General features: G+C 39.3%; 4 protein-coding genes and 1 long non-coding RNA gene across 6 annotated transcripts; 1 reads left to right on the top strand and 4 right to left on the bottom strand.

The window, feature by feature from the left end:
* Nucleotides 1-303: 303 nt before the first annotated feature.
* Nucleotides 304-2,570, bottom strand: LOC131887027 (uncharacterized). Its single transcript, XM_059235516.1, has 5 exons — nt 2,251-2,570; nt 1,910-2,178; nt 1,279-1,687; nt 925-1,216; nt 304-684 (listed from the first exon to the last, which is right to left on the bottom strand). The coding sequence occupies exons 1-5, from the start codon at nt 2,380-2,382 to the stop codon at nt 389-391; spliced, it is 1,398 nt and encodes a 465-aa protein (XP_059091499.1). The 5' UTR covers nt 2,383-2,570; the 3' UTR covers nt 304-388.
* LOC131887026 (organic cation/carnitine transporter 2-like) lies at nt 2,528-4,745 on the bottom strand. Its single transcript, XM_059235515.1, has 6 exons — nt 4,394-4,745; nt 4,090-4,272; nt 3,909-4,023; nt 3,212-3,628; nt 2,901-3,149; nt 2,528-2,830 (listed from the first exon to the last, which is right to left on the bottom strand). The coding sequence occupies exons 1-6, from the start codon at nt 4,743-4,745 to the stop codon at nt 2,587-2,589; spliced, it is 1,560 nt and encodes a 519-aa protein (XP_059091498.1). The 3' UTR covers nt 2,528-2,586.
* LOC131887028 (uncharacterized) lies at nt 2,732-5,002 on the top strand. The gene is made up of 2 exons (XR_009373975.1): nt 2,732-2,874; nt 3,895-5,002. It is a non-coding gene; the product is annotated as an uncharacterized LOC131887028 (long non-coding RNA).
* Nucleotides 5,003-6,541: 1,539 nt separating this feature from the next.
* LOC131886722 (solute carrier family 22 member 15-like) lies at nt 6,542-9,341 on the bottom strand. Of its 2 annotated transcripts, XM_059235122.1 has the most exons (5): nt 8,905-9,341; nt 8,716-8,830; nt 7,397-7,813; nt 7,082-7,330; nt 6,542-7,024 (listed from the first exon to the last, which is right to left on the bottom strand). In XM_059235122.1, exons 1-5 carry the CDS (start codon nt 8,957-8,959, stop codon nt 6,811-6,813), a joined length of 1,050 nt encoding a protein of 349 aa, XP_059091105.1. In that variant the 5' UTR covers nt 8,960-9,341; the 3' UTR covers nt 6,542-6,810. The 2 variants fall into 2 exon arrangements, with proteins under 2 accessions (XP_059091105.1, XP_059091104.1); XM_059235121.1 differs by having other exon boundaries at nt 6,542-7,330; nt 8,905-9,304.
* Nucleotides 9,342-10,608: 1,267 nt separating this feature from the next.
* On the bottom strand, nt 10,609-18,045 carry LOC131887120 (organic cation/carnitine transporter 2-like). The gene is made up of 6 exons (XM_059235647.1): nt 17,627-18,045; nt 17,373-17,555; nt 16,530-16,644; nt 16,054-16,473; nt 14,834-15,082; nt 10,609-14,765 (listed from the first exon to the last, which is right to left on the bottom strand). Exons 1-6 carry the CDS (start codon nt 17,967-17,969, stop codon nt 14,552-14,554), a joined length of 1,524 nt encoding a protein of 507 aa, XP_059091630.1. The 5' UTR covers nt 17,970-18,045; the 3' UTR covers nt 10,609-14,551.
* Nucleotides 18,046-18,111: the final 66 nt, after the last annotated feature.

Here is an 18,111-nt window from a genome sequence, read left to right on the forward strand (position 1 = left end):
CGCTGAGTCTGTTTGCTAAGCTCAACTCGTCGTTTGGGATGACACCACCTAAGATGAGTGGACCAACTTTGGGAATAAACTTACGCCTGAGGTTAGCATAAGCATGGCAAGCCTTTGGATTGGACTTCAGTATGATATTATATCATTGTGATATTAGTATTAGCAACCCAAAAGTAAAGTTGATATAAGACCTCTACCAGACTACTGGAATCTCGGCCGTTCAAACCACAAACATTGTTGCATCATCAGTATGAGAACGAGAAGAGATACTAGCAACAAAATCAAATTGTTGAAGAGGCGCAGTGAATGTTTCTGGATTTGATTTTCAGTCAGGATGCATAAAAGGATTGAATTGTCGAGATTGAAAGCTGACCGTGTGAAACAGTTACTATGATGTCACTTTACAAAATCCCTTTAAAATACAGAGATAGAATACAAAGGACAATAGGAGAAGCGTAACAAAAACCATAAGTCCAATGATGGTGTCGTACAGCTTGATTTGCTCTATCACAGCGTCCTTGATTCTGCTCATAAGTGGGACGGATTGGTTCCATCCATCGGCGCCACAACTAGTTGGCGCTTCAATCTCGGGTTCTTGATAGGAAGAGTGCAGGCAATACACACTTATTGCAGGGGGTAGATCCTCATTGTTTTGACTTGGACCACCGCAAGTAAATCCAGTAGCTGAAGAAGAGATACCGTAGTTGTTGATACTTTACATATTCCTCGTAAGTTACTTCAAATCTGATGTATAAATGATTCAAACAATGAACAACAAAGGGTGTTAAATGTATTGGATGACTGGGTTAGGGCCGAGCTGTAAAGCAAATCATAGATGGAAAAGTAGATGGGCCATCAATCACTTACAACCATGTAATGAAAAGATAGAACCATCGCCCAAACCCCCTCCCCCAAGGTAAATACCTTTGAGGCCGCAGTCGTGATTGCAAGCACTTCTTGGTCCAACAGAGGAATCATTGAAAGCGCCTTTCTGAAGACAGGAGCATTCCAACAAATTGGAAGTAGGATTAAACCGAATTCCCACGTGAAGAAAGCTTTGAGCAATGGACAAACAAAGCTTATGGCACAGATAGGGATGGATCTTTTGTGAATCAGGCAATTTCATCGTGACGCCTCGATATTTGTCAGTTTTGACCAGCTCTTGGTACAGGCAACCGATAGGCAATATCTCTTTACACTGACTCTGGTAGTCGATCTGAAACAAAACCATGTGCCTTCAACTCGTCTACATTTACATGTCTCTCCCCATATCATTACCGTTTCCACTTCCCCTCCCTCTGGTTTGAGGTCCTCGACACAATTTACAAAGTACAAATCAACTTCCGGTAAGGAATTCGTGCATAATTCCGGCGCAATCATTCGACCTGGATCAAAGGCCTCTGGATATCCACAACTACAAGTCAAAATACCATTCACCTTTCGAGTCAAGCTATAGATGGCAAAGGGGTGGTTGTCATGACACTCCCAAATGCAAGCGGAATGGTGGTTGGAATGAGCTGTGAAATTCCTCACGTTATGAGCGTATTTCCATTGGATATTGGACCCATCCAAACAACCATGGAAATCGTGGGGCATCCTCTTCTTGCAAATAGGTTCTTGAGAATCATCTTGACATGACTTGTACATGCAATACACGCTTAAAAAGTCGTCATTAGCATTTCCGCATCTAAAATGTTATTAAGATTAGATTCAGTTACCCACAGAACTACTAAACTAAGCATGGGAATTTTTGCCAAAGATAGACCCACAATGAAGGATTCGAAAAGCCACATTCCATGCCCAGTATTTAAAGCATGCAATTGCGTAAAATAGTAAATTGCTCAAATACGACCCTCTAGATTTAGCAACTCTAAGGAGCATGAAACAACGTTAGAACACATGACCATACTTGAATTTGGATTGAGGACACATCACATCGCAATACCCAGGATTCACTTGAACAGCTGAATTTAAGGCTTGTTGTTTAGCACAAAGGCAGTTGAATTTGTTTGAAAATATGCCCGATGAATATCCTATCAGCATGTGGGTCTTATCGGCATTGTCGTCTTGTAAGCAAAACCAAAGGCATTCCTGGAAGGAATACTGTTTGAAGTTTTGCGTATCAGCCAAGGACAGATGTTGGAAGACTAATCCTTTTTCCTTGATACACCTAGATTCCTGCAAGAATATAAACGGAAAATTGCTAAACGGTTTGATTCTGGTTGAATATCCAGGGAGAATTTAGCTTACCGATGAAAGACTCCTTCCCTTGGTTTGGATTTGGACCTTATAGACACTTTGGGACACTAAGATTGTTTCTTGGAGCGATTCATTGATCAAAAACATCAAAATAAGGAGCTGGAAACTGCGACACCCTTCCATCTTGCAGATTAAAAAATGTGTTTGAGCTGCGATGACAATCAAGTAGATCGTTCGTCCTTTGGAACACTTGTGGAACGCAAGGTATTCATCGTTCCTTTCTCAACACACAACATCAGGTCTGCATGCAATATTTTAGATTCAGGAATACATTATTTCGAAGGTATATTCACGATAAACTGTATTTCTAGATATTACACTCTAAAACTAAAATGTCACATGTTTTTTGTCGCGAGCATCAAGTTCGCGTTGTTCGATTTCTCTCATAGAGTTAGGCAGAGGCTTGTCTCCTGTGTCTGGGAGAAGAAACAAGACCGATCCTGCAGCCAGGCACATGCCCGAAAAGGTAAGAAACGGAACGCTGGAATGGATGCTGGCCAAATACACGATCGCCGTGCTCCCCGATCCCCCAATTCGCGCAATGAATGAGCTCAGACCAACTCCAAAATTCCTACAGAGTAAAAGAAGAATTTGACCGAAACTGCATTAGGTTTGGTGAGTGATTGTTAAAATTTCCGAACCTTATTCCCGTTGGGTAGAGTTCGGCCGTGTAAAGCCATAGGATGGAGAAGTTTGTGGACAGACTCATTGTGGCTAATAGAAGCAAACCTGAGAGGAGCCATTTCTGCCAGGGAACAGAATTATCCAATAAACCACACACACCTGCCAACGCAGCACCCATGAAAAACGTGCCAATCACGGCGGATCTTCGAATGGAATATTTTCTCATGATCAAAAATCCCAAAGTCTTGGCAGGGATGTCTAGAATACTACAATATAAGGCAACGTATTAAATCGGTTCCATAAAAGCATCAGTTCCATCATCACCCACGAGGTTAAGATCAAGTTAATGAAAAGGGATCCAGTAAGGGTTCTCATGTTCAGGCTCACTGAATAGACCACGAACGAGGTGGTGAACCAACAGTAGAGCATCGTGAAAGCGCGCATTCTCAGCAGTTTATGGGTGAAAATTAAACTGAAATGGTCCTCCCCGGCGAAAGCGGCCCCTTTATTGACGTTGCCATCCTCAAAAAAGTCCATTTCGAAAGGAATGCCTTTCGATTTAGCTATCTCACTCAAGGTGTGGCAAGCCTCTGCACGTTTTTCTGGGCGTTTCAGTGACAAAAGCCACCGCGGACTCTCGGGCACAAAGAGCATGAGCATTGGGGTGAACAGATGGAGAGACGAGAACACTTGAAATAAAATCTCATAATCCCGAATGAAGTAAGCTGTGAGGGTGACAATCAATCTGAAAGAGGAAGATCCGTGCGGTTTATCTAAGGTACATAGGGTTTTAACGAGTTCCAAGAAAAAATCAATCATTTTGGAAAAAGCAGGAATCAAGAAGAGAATATTTTTGACTAGCTCTGTTGTTAATTTTCGTCATTCAAATCGTTCATAATGACAAAATTTATTCCAAGGTAAAGGGAATCCGATTTAACATGTTGTCTCAAGAAATGGTTGACTTTAATCGGTTTGAGAATATATAAGGACTATATAATCACTGTTTTTCAGCCCTTCTAACATACCTCGCAATTGGGAACGACATGGAAAGCACCAAGCATACAATGACTTTCCAACTTCCTCCCACAATTTCAGAGACCCACACAAACGCGACGGTGTAGACTGATATGGATGACATCCCTGAGGTTGAAGCACGAAATTGGTTCAGTCTCGTACCGATGGTTCTTACTTAGCTCATATGATTACCAACAATGAACCACATGATGGAGAATGTCATAATGTTGGGCATCAGAGTAATTATGATCCCGGAGCAAAACAACAGTTGGCTGAAGATGGTGATGGCTTGCTTTCGTCCAAAATTATCGGAAACCACGCCAGCCAGAAAGGTTCCAATGGCATATCCACCGAAGAGGCTCAGCTTGGATAAGGCTAGAAATACAGAGGACTACAGATTTGACACATTGCGTTATTTGAACATAAATGATAAAATTATTCATATGAACAAATTTGTTCGTACTGGATCAAAGTGCTGTAAGGGTGACGAACTTACGTTCCCAATAGTGTTTCTCACAAACCAAGCCATATCGCATGGTGACCGTGTTTTGAAAAATGGATCTATCAAAGACATATTTTGGACAGCCTTCCTCGCATTGGTTGATGGTCTCATTCGATTGTCCGTTGGCTTCACACCAGAAATCCTCCTTGACGGTGGCAAAGATCATTGCAAAGATATGAGCGCATCCCGGTAAACTCAAGAAGAACATCAAGGCCACGCGTTTTATCTGCCAAGCTCCAAATGTGTCCAAGATGTCCCCAATCTTGATAGTCGATCCAGGATTCTTCGGATTGAGATCGGTTTCTTCGTTTGCAGGCTCGACACTTTCGATGTTAAGCCTTGCCATTTTGCTAGGATACTGATGCAAGTATCAAGTTTGTACTGAAGTAGTGCTATATACTGTCAGGTGCGGATGGATTGCGCGAGGCCCCGCATAATGAAGTTGCCCACAGACCTCTATCACTAGAGATCGATGATCTTCCCATTATTTGAAGGCTTCGTTTGTGAGTTAATCAACAATTCGCAATGATATACAATATTATTCAAGGACTTCGCCACGACCTGAAAATAAAAACGCGCGAAATATGATTTGTTTATACGCCATTCGATTATTTCTTGTATTTGAACTCAAAAACGCCAAAACAAGGGCAATTCTTGATGTAAAAGACCTATTTCATGCTACGGCAGACATGTTGGCAAAAGTTTTAGCAATACAAGATTTTGTTTTTTTTGCGATACCAATTTGAAACCAAAGTGATATTGATGCGGAAATGGAGCTTTAAAAATGTGCAAATCTTTAGTCTGTGGTATTTCATCCACGTCCACTAAGTGAAGCGTTCCCTCATCTCATTCCGTTTCAGGAGTCCAAACGTGATTTACTTCAATTTTACGAAACACCTCAAATTTCTAAGAAAAGATCCCTAGACTATAGTTCAAAGAAGGCAATCACTTATACAATTGGGGTATTGTAGGGAGTTACGGCTATTAACATGGCAATGAGATCCAGCTGCTTCAAAATATAAACATTGAATATCACTCAGTTTATAGTTGAATCGTTCAAATTTTGCAATCTTGTCACCACTCGGAGACATTCATTTCATTCTTTATTTTACGAGGAACCATTGTCTATTGTACTTCTTTGCTCATTGACATTTTAAAAATAAGTGCCTTAAAAATAGCCTTGTTCGTGCCTGATTGGAATGAAAAAGTATTCGGTTTTATACTTCCTCAGATTCACAGTTAAAAACCTTGATGTTCCCTTTGGATGTTACAATAGTCTTAGCAGTATCCCAACATTTGACAAGAGAATATGTTATTGATACTTTAGGATCAGACATCTTGAAGTTAATAAAGGCTAGAGTGGAAGAAGTAATACTGCCACTCTCCCATAAAACTTTCAACACTGATGGAAAGATCAATTTACACCATTTCTGAGAGGGTAAAAAGCATTTCAAACCTACACTAACAACCAATTGGATCAAGCAAATTTTCCGAAGAAGCACTAGAAGATTGCGAAAGGCCAAAATTTTCAAAAGTAGCGATTTCCGAAACTCAATAATGGTCACCAAACAAAAGTATGGACATTCGCTCGACATTTATGTTATTTTTCGAATTTAAATATGCTTTCTTGTCTTAATTCCCAATCTCAATTTCATCTGTGAGCCATACCCACAAAATCTTGTACTAGTTTTTGATGCAAAGGTAAAACAAGCTGATTTAACCAGTAGTTCTAATTACTCTCTAGATTCTTTCTATAAGTGCGTTGAACGAACGACCAACAGCAGACCCATCACAAAGCTCTTCAAACCCCTTTTAATTTTAAAAGCGCTTGTCGTGAAAGTGGCCTTGAAACGAGATATTAATCTTTCCTTCCATATCTAAAGAAGACATTTTAAGTTAGCTCTTTCAACAGTCTTAGGAGTAACTCTAAATTCGACAAATTACCTTTATTCATTACTGCTTAGAACCGCCTAATCATTTTAGAAACAAGTTCAGGTTGCTCGTTCAAGAGAAGCAAAAAAAGATGATGGAGAAAACAATAATAATGAAATGTAAAAATTGAAACAAAACAGCCACGAACAAGAAACAATAATACCCCTCTCCCACGATACTTTCAATAACGATGGAAATAACACTTAACCCTATTTCTTATTTATACATTCAACCAACTTTGTAAATATTTTTACATTTTTACGACATGGTACGACCAAGAGTTGTAATAAATAACAGTTATTATTTACACGCAACCTCAAGGATAAAAAAGCATCTTAAAGTACGTTGAAGTTTTCGTCAACAAACATGCATGAGAATTGCTTCAAGGAGCCCATTGAACGTCCGATCGATGGCAGACCAAAGAAAACCATGGCCAAGGCTAAAATAACTCGCTCCAAACAATGTCTTTTGGGTTGGAATTATCTCTCTCGTTGCTCGATTTCTTTCATGGAACTTGGTGGAGGCAGTGTGCCCGTTTCTGGCAAGGAGCAAGCCAAACATCCGGCAATCAAGCACATTCCAGAGAAGACCATGAATGGCAAACCAGGGTGGATCTCAATTAAGTACGCGATAAAAGCGCACCCTGCTCCACCGATTCGTCCCATCAATGAGCTCGAACCTACGCCAAAATTCCTAAAGAACATCTGAGTAAAATTATTCCCGTTATGAGATATGCAACATATATCTAACCTGATAGCGGTTGGATACATTTCAGCCGTATATAGCCATATAATGGAGAAAATGCAAGAAAGGCACATTATCGTCAAGACAACCAGGCCTGATAAAACCGATCTTTGCGTGGGATCCAATGGGTCCAACGTTGAACATAATCCACAAGTCACAGCAGTAATGAGGAACATGATGATAAATGGATATTTCCGAGTCAAAAATTTGGCAAGGATCAGGAATCCAGCAATTTTTCCCATGAAACCAAAAATTCTGGAAAATTATTCTTTTTTTTGTTTTAAGCAAGCATAAAATCCTTCACTTATTTTCTAGCCTTACCCTGTTAATGCCATGTTAAGGAAAAGCGATCCCGTAAGACTTTTCATGTTCATGCTTATTGAGTATAGCACAAATGCGACCGTGATCCAACAAAAAAACATGGTGAATGCCCTTGTTCTTAGCAAGGGCTTGGTCAAGATGAAACTGAAATGGTCCACATCGTCTGAGATTGCATGTTTAGTTAACTCACCACACTTGAATGAAATTGGATCAAACTGCAATTTCTTGGATTTGGCTATTTTAGTCAATGTGCAGATAGCTTCCTCCAGTTTTTCGGTTTTTTTCTGTGAGACGAGCCATCGTGGACTTTCAGGAATCAGGATAAGCAAAATGGGTGTGATAAGGTGTAATCCCGCGAAAACTTGATGGTATGCTCTATAGTCACGAACCCAATAAGCAAACGAAATGCCAAGCAAGCTAGAAAAGGAAAACGGTCAAATCGAAGGCCTGTTTCAGAATACAGGGTGCTACCAAAAGAAAGAGACCAACCAATAATGTCTCTAACGCTTGCATGGTTAATTGTTTAGGTCATGGACTTCTAGAGTTGTGAAGTGTGAACGGAAGCCAAAATTTCGTGTCTCCTAAACCGTTCATCTTATTCCAAATAAACACTTCATACGACCACAAGATCTTGTTGAATAGATGAACTTGACCAAATTTGAGCCCAAATCTATGCTTAGGAAACTCAGGAGACATGTTCAAAGTTATGTAGTAAACATTACATAAAATTCAAATTTTCGGCCTACTCTTGGTCAGCTACATAAGGTTTTGCCGACATAACTTTGAAGCGATGCATTTTACAAGTAAATGATATAGAAATGACCTACCTTTAATTCAAGAGATCTGCGTTTGTTATTTTATCATTTTAATTCAAAAAGTGGCTTAGAGCTGCTATGACTAGGAGCAGGTCGATTTGGAGGGAAGGTTGTTTGCAGTCCATATTTCTGGAAGTTCGTGTTTAGGTAAATGAATCGTTTGAAGCCCAAGGCTATTCGAAAGAGAGCAATACTTTCCAAAACGCGGACTTTCATCAATGGCATTTTTGTTCAGCTTAACCCATGGCTTGTTGCGTCTTAAAAGGGAAAGGTTGACGATACAAACGCTCTTCGTTCCAAAATAAGCCTTAATATGAAGGCTCTTTGTTGTGCAAGAGCTAACAAAATTATTGTTATTGTGCATTAGCAAGTTGGCTGATCAACCATATGCCGTTGAACTGAAATTGTTTCGACCTTCCAATCAAGAGTCATACGAGACACGATTAGAAGTTCCGTTTCTTCTGAAACACCCTGCATAAACGTTAGCACCATAAATTTACGCACAGTCCCAAGGAGAAGATAATGCCTGTCATCAAGGTGACAACAATCTTGGAATCTTGAGCGGCAAGTTCCAAACTCCAGACAAATCCCACGGTGAATACAGCAATACACGACACACCTAAATTTGGAAGGAAAGCTTCAGTTTAAAGATTCCCCGTAATGGTGGGCTGAATATGGATCTTTTCTCATCACCAACAATGAACCAGAGAATGGTAAATCCGAGAAAGGTGGGCATGAAAGTGACCATGATCCCTGAACAAAGAAGAGCCTGAGAGGAGATAATAAGGCCCGTTTTCCGTCCAAAATTATCCGAGATGATGCCAACCACGAACGTTCCGACACCATATCCTCCAAAAAGACTCAGTTTGGCCAAGGCTGGAACATTTTGAAACGTTAAATAGTTGCTTGATACTTCAATTGAAATTTCAAATCAATCAGTTGAATCTTCAGCAAAATTTCAGGTCAGCCTTTTATTCAAAGGCGAGCCAAATCTGCCAACTCTATGATAATTGGTGGATCAGATATAATGTTTGGTTTCACCTGCAACAACAATCACGTTGAATACAATTAAAATGTATAGTGAATTGGAAAGATCAGGGCAAAAAATTGGACTTGTTCCTAATGGCTTCAATGAAGTTTGTGGCTTTGAATCTTGTTTTACGTATTTGCAATGTTTCATGGTTTCAATTTCTATTCAATATGGTTGGACCAAAATGCCTCATTTATTACCAAGTTATAAGATCGGAAGAGCGAGTAGTTAAAGAGGGCAAAAAATTGGACTTGTTCCTAATGGCTTCAATGAAGTTGCTCTTCCGATCTCTTGTTTTACGTATTTGCAATGTTTCATGGTTTCAATTTCTATTCAATATGGTTGGACCAAAATGCCTCATTTATTACCAAGTTATAAGCACCCATATGTAAGTAGTTAAAGAGAATGATTATCACCTTCAACTAATATAGTGCAACAGGAAAGGGTGATTGTCATAGGAAATACCGAATAATTGCAGATACTTTAATTGTCTAAGACCCCACCAACATCCTCCAACACACTCCTAAACAAAGGGAAAGACTGGTTCATCACGGAATATTTATCTTATTCACTCGTCACCGGAAATTATAACAGAACGAGTTTTTCCTAGTTATTGGGTTCAATCTTAAATAGTTTCTTTTTAATCCATAATCACTGTGCATGGCCAATGTGTTTCGCAATTGGCCTAATCTATCTATGCAAGGACAATTAATGATGGCAAATATCATATTGAATGGCTTGGAGATTACTCTCCCGGTAGTGGTTAGATATCCTGACAAGGAAATGTACGAACTCACTCTCCAAGTATTGACGCTCACAAATCAATCCATAATCCATTCGAATAGAGTTGTAGAATTCACTTTGATCAAATTCATACTTGGCGCAATCTTTTACACAAATGTTGAGGGTCTCGTTTGATTTGCCAAGAGCTGCGCACCAAAAATCTTGTTGATAAGTGGCAAAAGGCATGGCGGTCATGAGCGTTCCTCCTGGCATCAAGATGAGACACACTATAGCTAAGCGTTTGATTTGCCAAGCATTCAAATCACAAAGAACATCTTCAATCTGGCTTTCTTGGGTTTTATTCTCTTCAAGTTGAGGAGAGCAGAGAGTCTTCTTCTCTTGTTCTTTCTGTTCCAAAGGATCCATATTGATTAACGGAATAGGGGAACACAAACTGCTTATCGGCAGACTGAGAAAAGCGATTTATTTTGGGACAAATGCTCTCAAAACTGATTTGCGAATTAATACTAAAATGTTGCAATTGCTTTATGACTCCATTTTTGTGAGTTTTATGACAGAATTGTCAAACAACTACGGCAAAGTGAAGCCATCTTTAGACAAAATAAGAAAGGTTAGCTCGTCAGTCTGGCACAGGGTAGATCACTTGTATTTGGACATAACAAACACATAGCTTAAAAACGAATTGAAACATTAGACTTGTTCCTTTCGACATTGTCTTGATTTAAATTCACGACAGGGACACCAAACACATTGACGAATGAAGTAAATGCCAAATTTATAGCCGATGAAAAATAGAAAAGGTTCTTAGGTTGCCCCAAAAGCGTGCGGTTTATTTTCATGGTCCATTAGATGATTTGGTTTGCAAAAGAAAATCTTATATCCTAAGCAACCTAATCAAGACAAACCCTCAAGATTATGGAATGTAATCTACCAAAGAAACATTGATTTATTATGGATCAAAAACTTCAAATAGAGCGCCATATTTCATCAAAACCAATACATAAATTTGACAATACCAAAGACTACATGATGTAAGGGAAAAGGAAGGTGCTTCAGGTCAAAGGAGCCTACTGATAAGGCAAGCGCAATGCCAAAAAGAAACAAATCCCACGTGCCTTGTCATAAATAAAACTCTTATCTGCCCGGGCAAGTGTAAAATACGCCAAAAGGGAGCCAAAATGTCAAAGCTGGAAACGTTACCCATGTGAACACTTTGGTTAGGGTGGAGAAGATCTTGAAATAGCCAAAGAAGGCAAATGCTTGTCGAAAAAATCAAGATTATGTACATAACTTGGATGCCTGGTATAATTTTTTTCGTTTAGTTATGATAACTCATAAAAGCACTGACATATACGAGTACATATTAGTGATGGGATCAATCAAATTTCCAAAATCAGGATCGCCAGAAAGCTAGGAAAGTCAAAGCACGGGCCCTTTCTGACGTATCGTAGAATATTAGGCTTTACCAAAAACGTGACCCTGCTTTGATCGGAGAAAAATCAGGGTTACTTTTTTTGTGATTAACTAACGTGTTTTCGATTTTCCTCTAGTAATGCCGTATGCCATTGAAAATGTAAGTTGGTAGCCCTACTTGCAACCTCCGGCGATTTTTTGTTTGATCCCCATCAGTAGTGCATATGCGGCGGAAAAGAGAATTCTTTGGTGTTTAATATTTTAGCACAATGCTTTAACATTCACTAAAGCACATTTATGAAGCTAAAAAAGTCAACAGTAACTTACTTCATACTAAGCTTTTGCACTTGAGAAAAGTATACAATTACAAAATTGAAAGACGCCGTATTGCTATGGTTGTAAAAAAAGTAAAAATTCAAATCAATTATCAAGGCCTTTCTTGCTATTCAATGAGCTTCTTAAAAATTCAATTCCTGCTCAAAGATACTTTTACAATGTGTTGGTAAGACGCAAATTAAATCTACGTACAAATAGTAGAAATCAATGTAGAACATTTCAAGATACTTTTCAACCTCTTGAAACTGCAAAAAAAAATATTTTTAGAACAAACAAAAACTTTTCCTGTCGATATTTTCACACCTCAATTTCACTGTCTTACCCTGTCCGTCTGGCTTCGTGAGTAGCGAACAATGAAATTCAGGAAAAGCTAGATGATTTATTGCTGAGAGGAGCTGAACAGGAGGTGCATTCTTCTTTTCTATTCAACATGAGCAGACCAAGGAGGTCGTTTTCCTTCTAAATTCTTAAGTATAGTTTGCAACAAATCTTGAACTTTCTCTTCCGCCAAATCATACGCTTTTCCTAAATCCAAAAGACTGCTTCAATTTTCACTATTGCACTTGCCAAGAGAACGAGTCGTATCCAGAGTTTTCATTGGGAGCACCCTTTTAGAACCAAAATTCATTGGATTAGCATTGCACAATTGCTACCTTTTCAGTTGTAGTAGAAAAACCACAACAAATATGTTATCATTTTTCTTAGCTTTGCTTTCCCTGTGTCACTGTTTTTAGAAAAAGAAAGAAACAACAAAATAAGTTGAACTTGTACTAACATGTAAGAGGATACAAGCCCAGAAAGGTGAAGGAACAAAAAATATATGTTTTGAAGAATTTTTCAAAGTGGTCCAGATTGTCGGAATTGCGAATATCGACCGATTGCGAGCTGGGGTCTTTTTTTCCAACGAACAATAAACATCTTCATAGAAGAGTCATCAAGCATAATATTTAGTCCATCCCGAACAATGATAACTTAGCTCGATCTCAGCTATCTTAACCAAGGATATAACTAGAATACAGCAATCTTAAAACAGATCCTCTAGTCACATATATCCTCGTAAAGTGACAAAACCCTTGTTTGATGATTGATCTTTTTTTTTGTTTTTTCACGTGCTTTTCTAACCGCTACACAGGAATGGAACCCCAGTACCATTAAAATGAAAGGTTATGATTCGTCTATTTATCTACTTTATCAAAGGCCTTGGCAAAATCAAGATAGACAACGTCAACTTGTGTCTTTCCAATCCCTCAATGACCTGCTCTAAATACTCCGTCAGTTGGGCAACCGTGCTAAATTGGGCTCGGAACCCATGCTGGCTAGGAGGAAGGACATCAATAAACTCTACAAATTGGAACTTCATGATCTTATGAAACACCTTCGGGTCCTCAGCCGTCTGGGGGAAGGTTCTTCCGCATGGAGGCGGCTACTAACGGCTGTGCCATGTGTGATTGCCGGATGGTGGCTGTTGACTAGCTTTTAATTGATCTTTTGTGGAGGTATTTATAATAAGGGAAAATGTCTATGGCGAGTATGACGATGGGAGCAAGAGTAATATGTAAATGGAAATTGGTTATTGGTGACTAGAATATAACACTCATCCATTTATTGGTAGAGTCCGGATTTGACTAAAAACAAATCTTAAAAGTAACATCTCTGGATATTCCGCTAAAAAACGATCCCGATGTTCAAAGTTGTGGTTAGATCAAATTTCATGATCTTTCATTTCAATTACACCAGAGATTCCATTTCATGCAGAGTTAGTAAGGCCGGTGAAAACCCAAATCAAAAGACAATTGCTGAAAACTTCTGGCTGTGGACTTAATTGTTCATGTGATCATGCTGTACGGAATTAGATAAAAAGGTCCACTAAAACGAAGAGCAAGTAATGACGAAAGCAGATACGGGCCCAAGTGATCCAAAATTTAAAAATGTTCCTAAGTGTAAAAGTTAGAAAAGAACAGTCGAGAGAGAGAGAAAAAGGCCTTATAAGAAGGAAAATGGGTTAATAACTGGGAAAAAGGTCAGAAATATCTTTAACTTCTCGTTTTGGGGTCTACTTATTGGGACATTGAAGCAAGAAAAGACATGGTACATCGCAATTTTTGCGAAGCCACTAAAGCTTTGGGCCTTAGCAGTTCTTTGTTAAGGAATCAAATTACATTTCCAGGTCACTTATTCATGAAGGAAGTTGTTCAACTAACAATGCATTTTAGTAAAAGTCACAGTTTTTATTCATTAAGCTACACAAGACATACTTAATTTTGCTACTTTTAAAGTTTCCTACTTTTACAAATGTGTGCGCAAAACCTAAGAATTTTTTTGTGTAATCGGATGACTTGTATTTTGTTTTTCATTATCTTTATAGTATTAAAAACTTGGACAATGGCCTCCCAAAAAATGGTGACGTAAAACTCGGAAAAATAACTTGTTTTGTCGTCAAGCAACAAACCTAGAGATTTGAATGCGAGTAGTTATCTGCACACAAGTTACCGTGAAGAGTTACTATTAAAAATAGGTCTGGCAAATGTCTAGAATTTATCCTCAGGGCCAAAACAAGTTATTTTTTCGACCTTAAGCTAATGAGTCATCAGACAGCTGTTGCTTAAAGTACCCAATGACTTTTAAGCAGCTCCTTTTGAAGGCATTTTTGTACCTTTTATGTTTTCCCCACTCTTTCAAAAACAAAGAAACAAATATTATTAAGAAGAATGAAAATGACTCGACCTATTTTGAGACATATTTCGCAGAGAGCACAATTAACACTTAAAGCCTTGGCTTTCTGATATAAATGTGATGACAATCAATGACATATTTTTTTCATTTATCACGATCCTCAATCTCTTTGATAGAAGTGGGTAAGGGATGGTGTCCCGTTTCCGGCAGCAACAAAGCTAAAACTGCAGCCACAAAGCACATTCCGGAAAAGACAAAAAACGGTACGCTTGTATGGATCGCAGCCAAGTATACCACGAGGGTGCTTCCAGCGCCACCAATGCGAGCCATAAACGAACTAAGGCCAACTCCAAAATTTCTAAAGGGATTCAAAATCACCAATCAACACTCTTAGGTTGTTTTAGAGACAGGTTTGAGATTACTTACCTGATTCCGGTTGGATAGAGTTCAGCCGTATATAGCCAAATGATGGAAAATGTGCATGAAAGACTGGTTGCAGAGAGGAGGACCAGGGCGGACAAGGTTGTACTTTGCCAGGGAACTCTATTGTCCAACAAAGGGCAAAGGCCGCAACCCACAGCGCCAATGAGTAAGGATCCGACAAATGGGAACTTTCGAATCGAGAACTTGGTCATCAAAAGGTAGCCCAACAAGCGACCAGGGATGCTCAAGAAGCTAAAAAATCCATAGTAAAGTTAGTGACATTTTATCTTTTAAAGTTCATATGATTTTGTTCATATCCAAGAAATCATGGAATAATTAGAACTTCAATACGTTGAGGATCATCAACAGATAACCATTTTGAAAATAACATGGTCCACTGTCGGATAGGGAAACCCGTCAAAAGTAGAATTGTATGCAATATTTTGTTCAAAACTACGAAACGAAACATTGGGTAGAAATTGGGTCTACCCATTATTTCAACGAGGGAATCATGACTCAAAAATGGTTCTCTTTGTCAATGCTAAACGTGTTGACTAAATCACTTTTGTTTATAGGAAATACCAATGTAACGCAAGTCTAATGTTATCTAAGAATAGTTAAATTTCCAAACTAATCTTCTTGTGAAGTGGAAAAAAAACCAATGAGTTAAACTTGGATGGAAGGAGCAAAAGTGTAAACAATGTGCCGAGCCATCCTGCACCGTGCAAGGCTATAATTTGTCATTTGATTTAATTAACGGCTCTTTTTTCAAACCATTTCCTGATAACTGTTGTGAAAACCAGACTAAGCATTTAGTTGGTCTCGAATTTAAAACAATAATCTCGATTTAACAATATTTCACGGAAAACCAAGCATATTGTTAAATTGAGATCTGTTTAGATTATAAGGGCTATTGTTACCCCATCATGGGGTTTGGAATTAACTCGTCAAATCACGGCTAGTTCACCACAAAAACAAGACAGAAACGGTTTTTTTTTTCAACGAGAGCATAAATTTGCATCCAACTTCCGGATCAAATGCATCCAATTGAAGTCAATTATGACATTGATTTGTACTCGTATGTGCCCATTTACCAAGTTATGAGTCATTTACATTGCCCTACAAAATTGTGCAAAAACTAATCTGTTTGCGATTTTGTGATCATTGATAAAATCATGATGCTATTTGGCACCGTCTTCCGAAGTGTTGAGATAAAAACTTACGCTGCCAAAGTCAGGTTGAGAAATAAGGAGCCTGTCAAACTCTTCATGTTGAGGTTCACAGAGTACACCACAAATGAGGTGGTCAGCCAGCAGTACAGCATCACGAATCCTCGAGTTCTGAGTTTGGCATTGGTCAAGATCAGGCTGAAATGGTCCACTTTTTCAGCCGGTTTCCCATCACTGCTTGCGCTTTCGTCCTTGAACAAGGCCAAATCAAAGTGTTGACCTTTGGATTTGGCCACCTCCGCCAAAATTTGGCATGCCTCAGCTTGACTTTCGGGTGTTCTCCTTGACAAAAGCCACCGAGGACTCTCCGGGATCAAAATCATGAGCATGGGAGTGAAGAGATGCAAGGATGAGAATCCTTGATACAAGATCTTGTAATCTCGTATAAAATAAGCCGCTAGTGTGACCATTAACCTAAAGGTTAGATTTTGAAGACAATGTAACGTGAATCCCTTCTTCACATTTCTTACTTTGCAATCGGAAAGGCCAAGGACAAACTCAGGCTTATGGTGACTTTCCAATTTCGACCCACCATTTCAGAGCACCAAACGAAGGCCACAGTATAAACCGAGATTGCAGCAATTCCTATAAATAGTCTTGACTTACAGTGTGTCCAGAAATTGAGTTTACACGTCTTCAGCATTACCTCTTTTGCAAAAGATTAATTGAAATAGCTTTTAACAAACTAAAGAATAATAGCCGCCATAGATACCAACCAAGATCAGTCATCGGCGTCATGTTTGAGATTATATTTTCACCACAATACTTAGTTGTTTGGGGTCTCCCATTTTAAACCTTGTTTGTTTAATGTTTAGGCTTGGTATGCAAAGTGACTTTCCAGGTTAAAGCCATAGCTATTAGCCTTTGGGAAGGCGGATTGGAACTTATCTTTGTTTTAGAGAATGTTCAGATGGCTCAGCAACTCTCCAGACGAAAACCTATGATTATACCTCCACAAGGAGTTAGTTACTTTGACGCTCGAAATCAATCTCGATGCTCCGAACGAAAACGTTAAAAAGTGTGGAGACATATTTTAGCTGAACCTCAAGAAAAGCCCTATCAAAGTGCAACCAATCGCATCAGAAATCGTATTGAGCTTGGCGTGGCTGCCAAGGTGAGCAACAGCCAAATGCATGGAACCTACACTAACAGTTTTCAAGCAAAAAAAGAGGAGGAACTCAATTTCTGGACACACTGTAGATGTCTCACCTCATCTGAATCGAGGGACATTAAGCAACAGTTCAAAAAATAATCTTTGCACTCAAAACGGACGCTTTTCCAAAGTCAAAATGGGGGAAACAAAAGTTATTTACCAACAATGAACCACAGAACTGTAAATCCTGCCATATTCGGCATGATAGTCACAATTATCCCAGAGCAGAATAGCAATTGGCAGGAGATGGTGATGGCCGTTTTTCGTCCAAAATGGTCGGAAATCATGCCAGCCACAAAAGTACCCACCGCATACCCTCCAAACAGGCATAACTTTGCCACGGCTAGAAATAAAGTTATAAATCCATCATAAGGCACGAAAATCAAAACGTACGTAGTATGTACATTGCCCTACTTTCTAGATATTGCCGTTCACAAACGAGGCCATACTGCATGATGATGGAATCTTGAAACTCTTCTCGATCGAACTCATATTTGGCACAACCTTCTACACATTGGTTGATGGTTGCATTGGATTTTCCACTGGACTCACACCAAAAATCGGCAGAGACCGTAGCAAAGATCATGGCAAAAACATGAGTACACCCGGGTAAGCAGATGAAAAACACTAAAACCAATCGCTTGAGCTGCCACACTCCCAAATCGTCCAAGATATCACCCACCGTAATTTCTGGGCTATCACTTATGTCGATTTTACCATTGGGCTCTTTGACGTTTAACTCCATCATGTCAGGCATTCACTGATGGGAGCTCTGGCGCAATGGTGGAAGTCGAACTTCATTCCCTGTGCACTGACGAGTCAGAACTATCGCCTTAAGGAAGGGGGCATGTCGATGGGAGTCAGAGACTCGGACCGAGCTGGCCGCCCTTTCACAGACA

This window comes from Tigriopus californicus, chromosome 9, assembly GCF_007210705.1.
Source record: "Tigriopus californicus strain San Diego chromosome 9, Tcal_SD_v2.1, whole genome shotgun sequence".
Lineage (NCBI taxonomy): Eukaryota > Metazoa > Arthropoda > Copepoda > Harpacticoida > Harpacticidae > Tigriopus > Tigriopus californicus.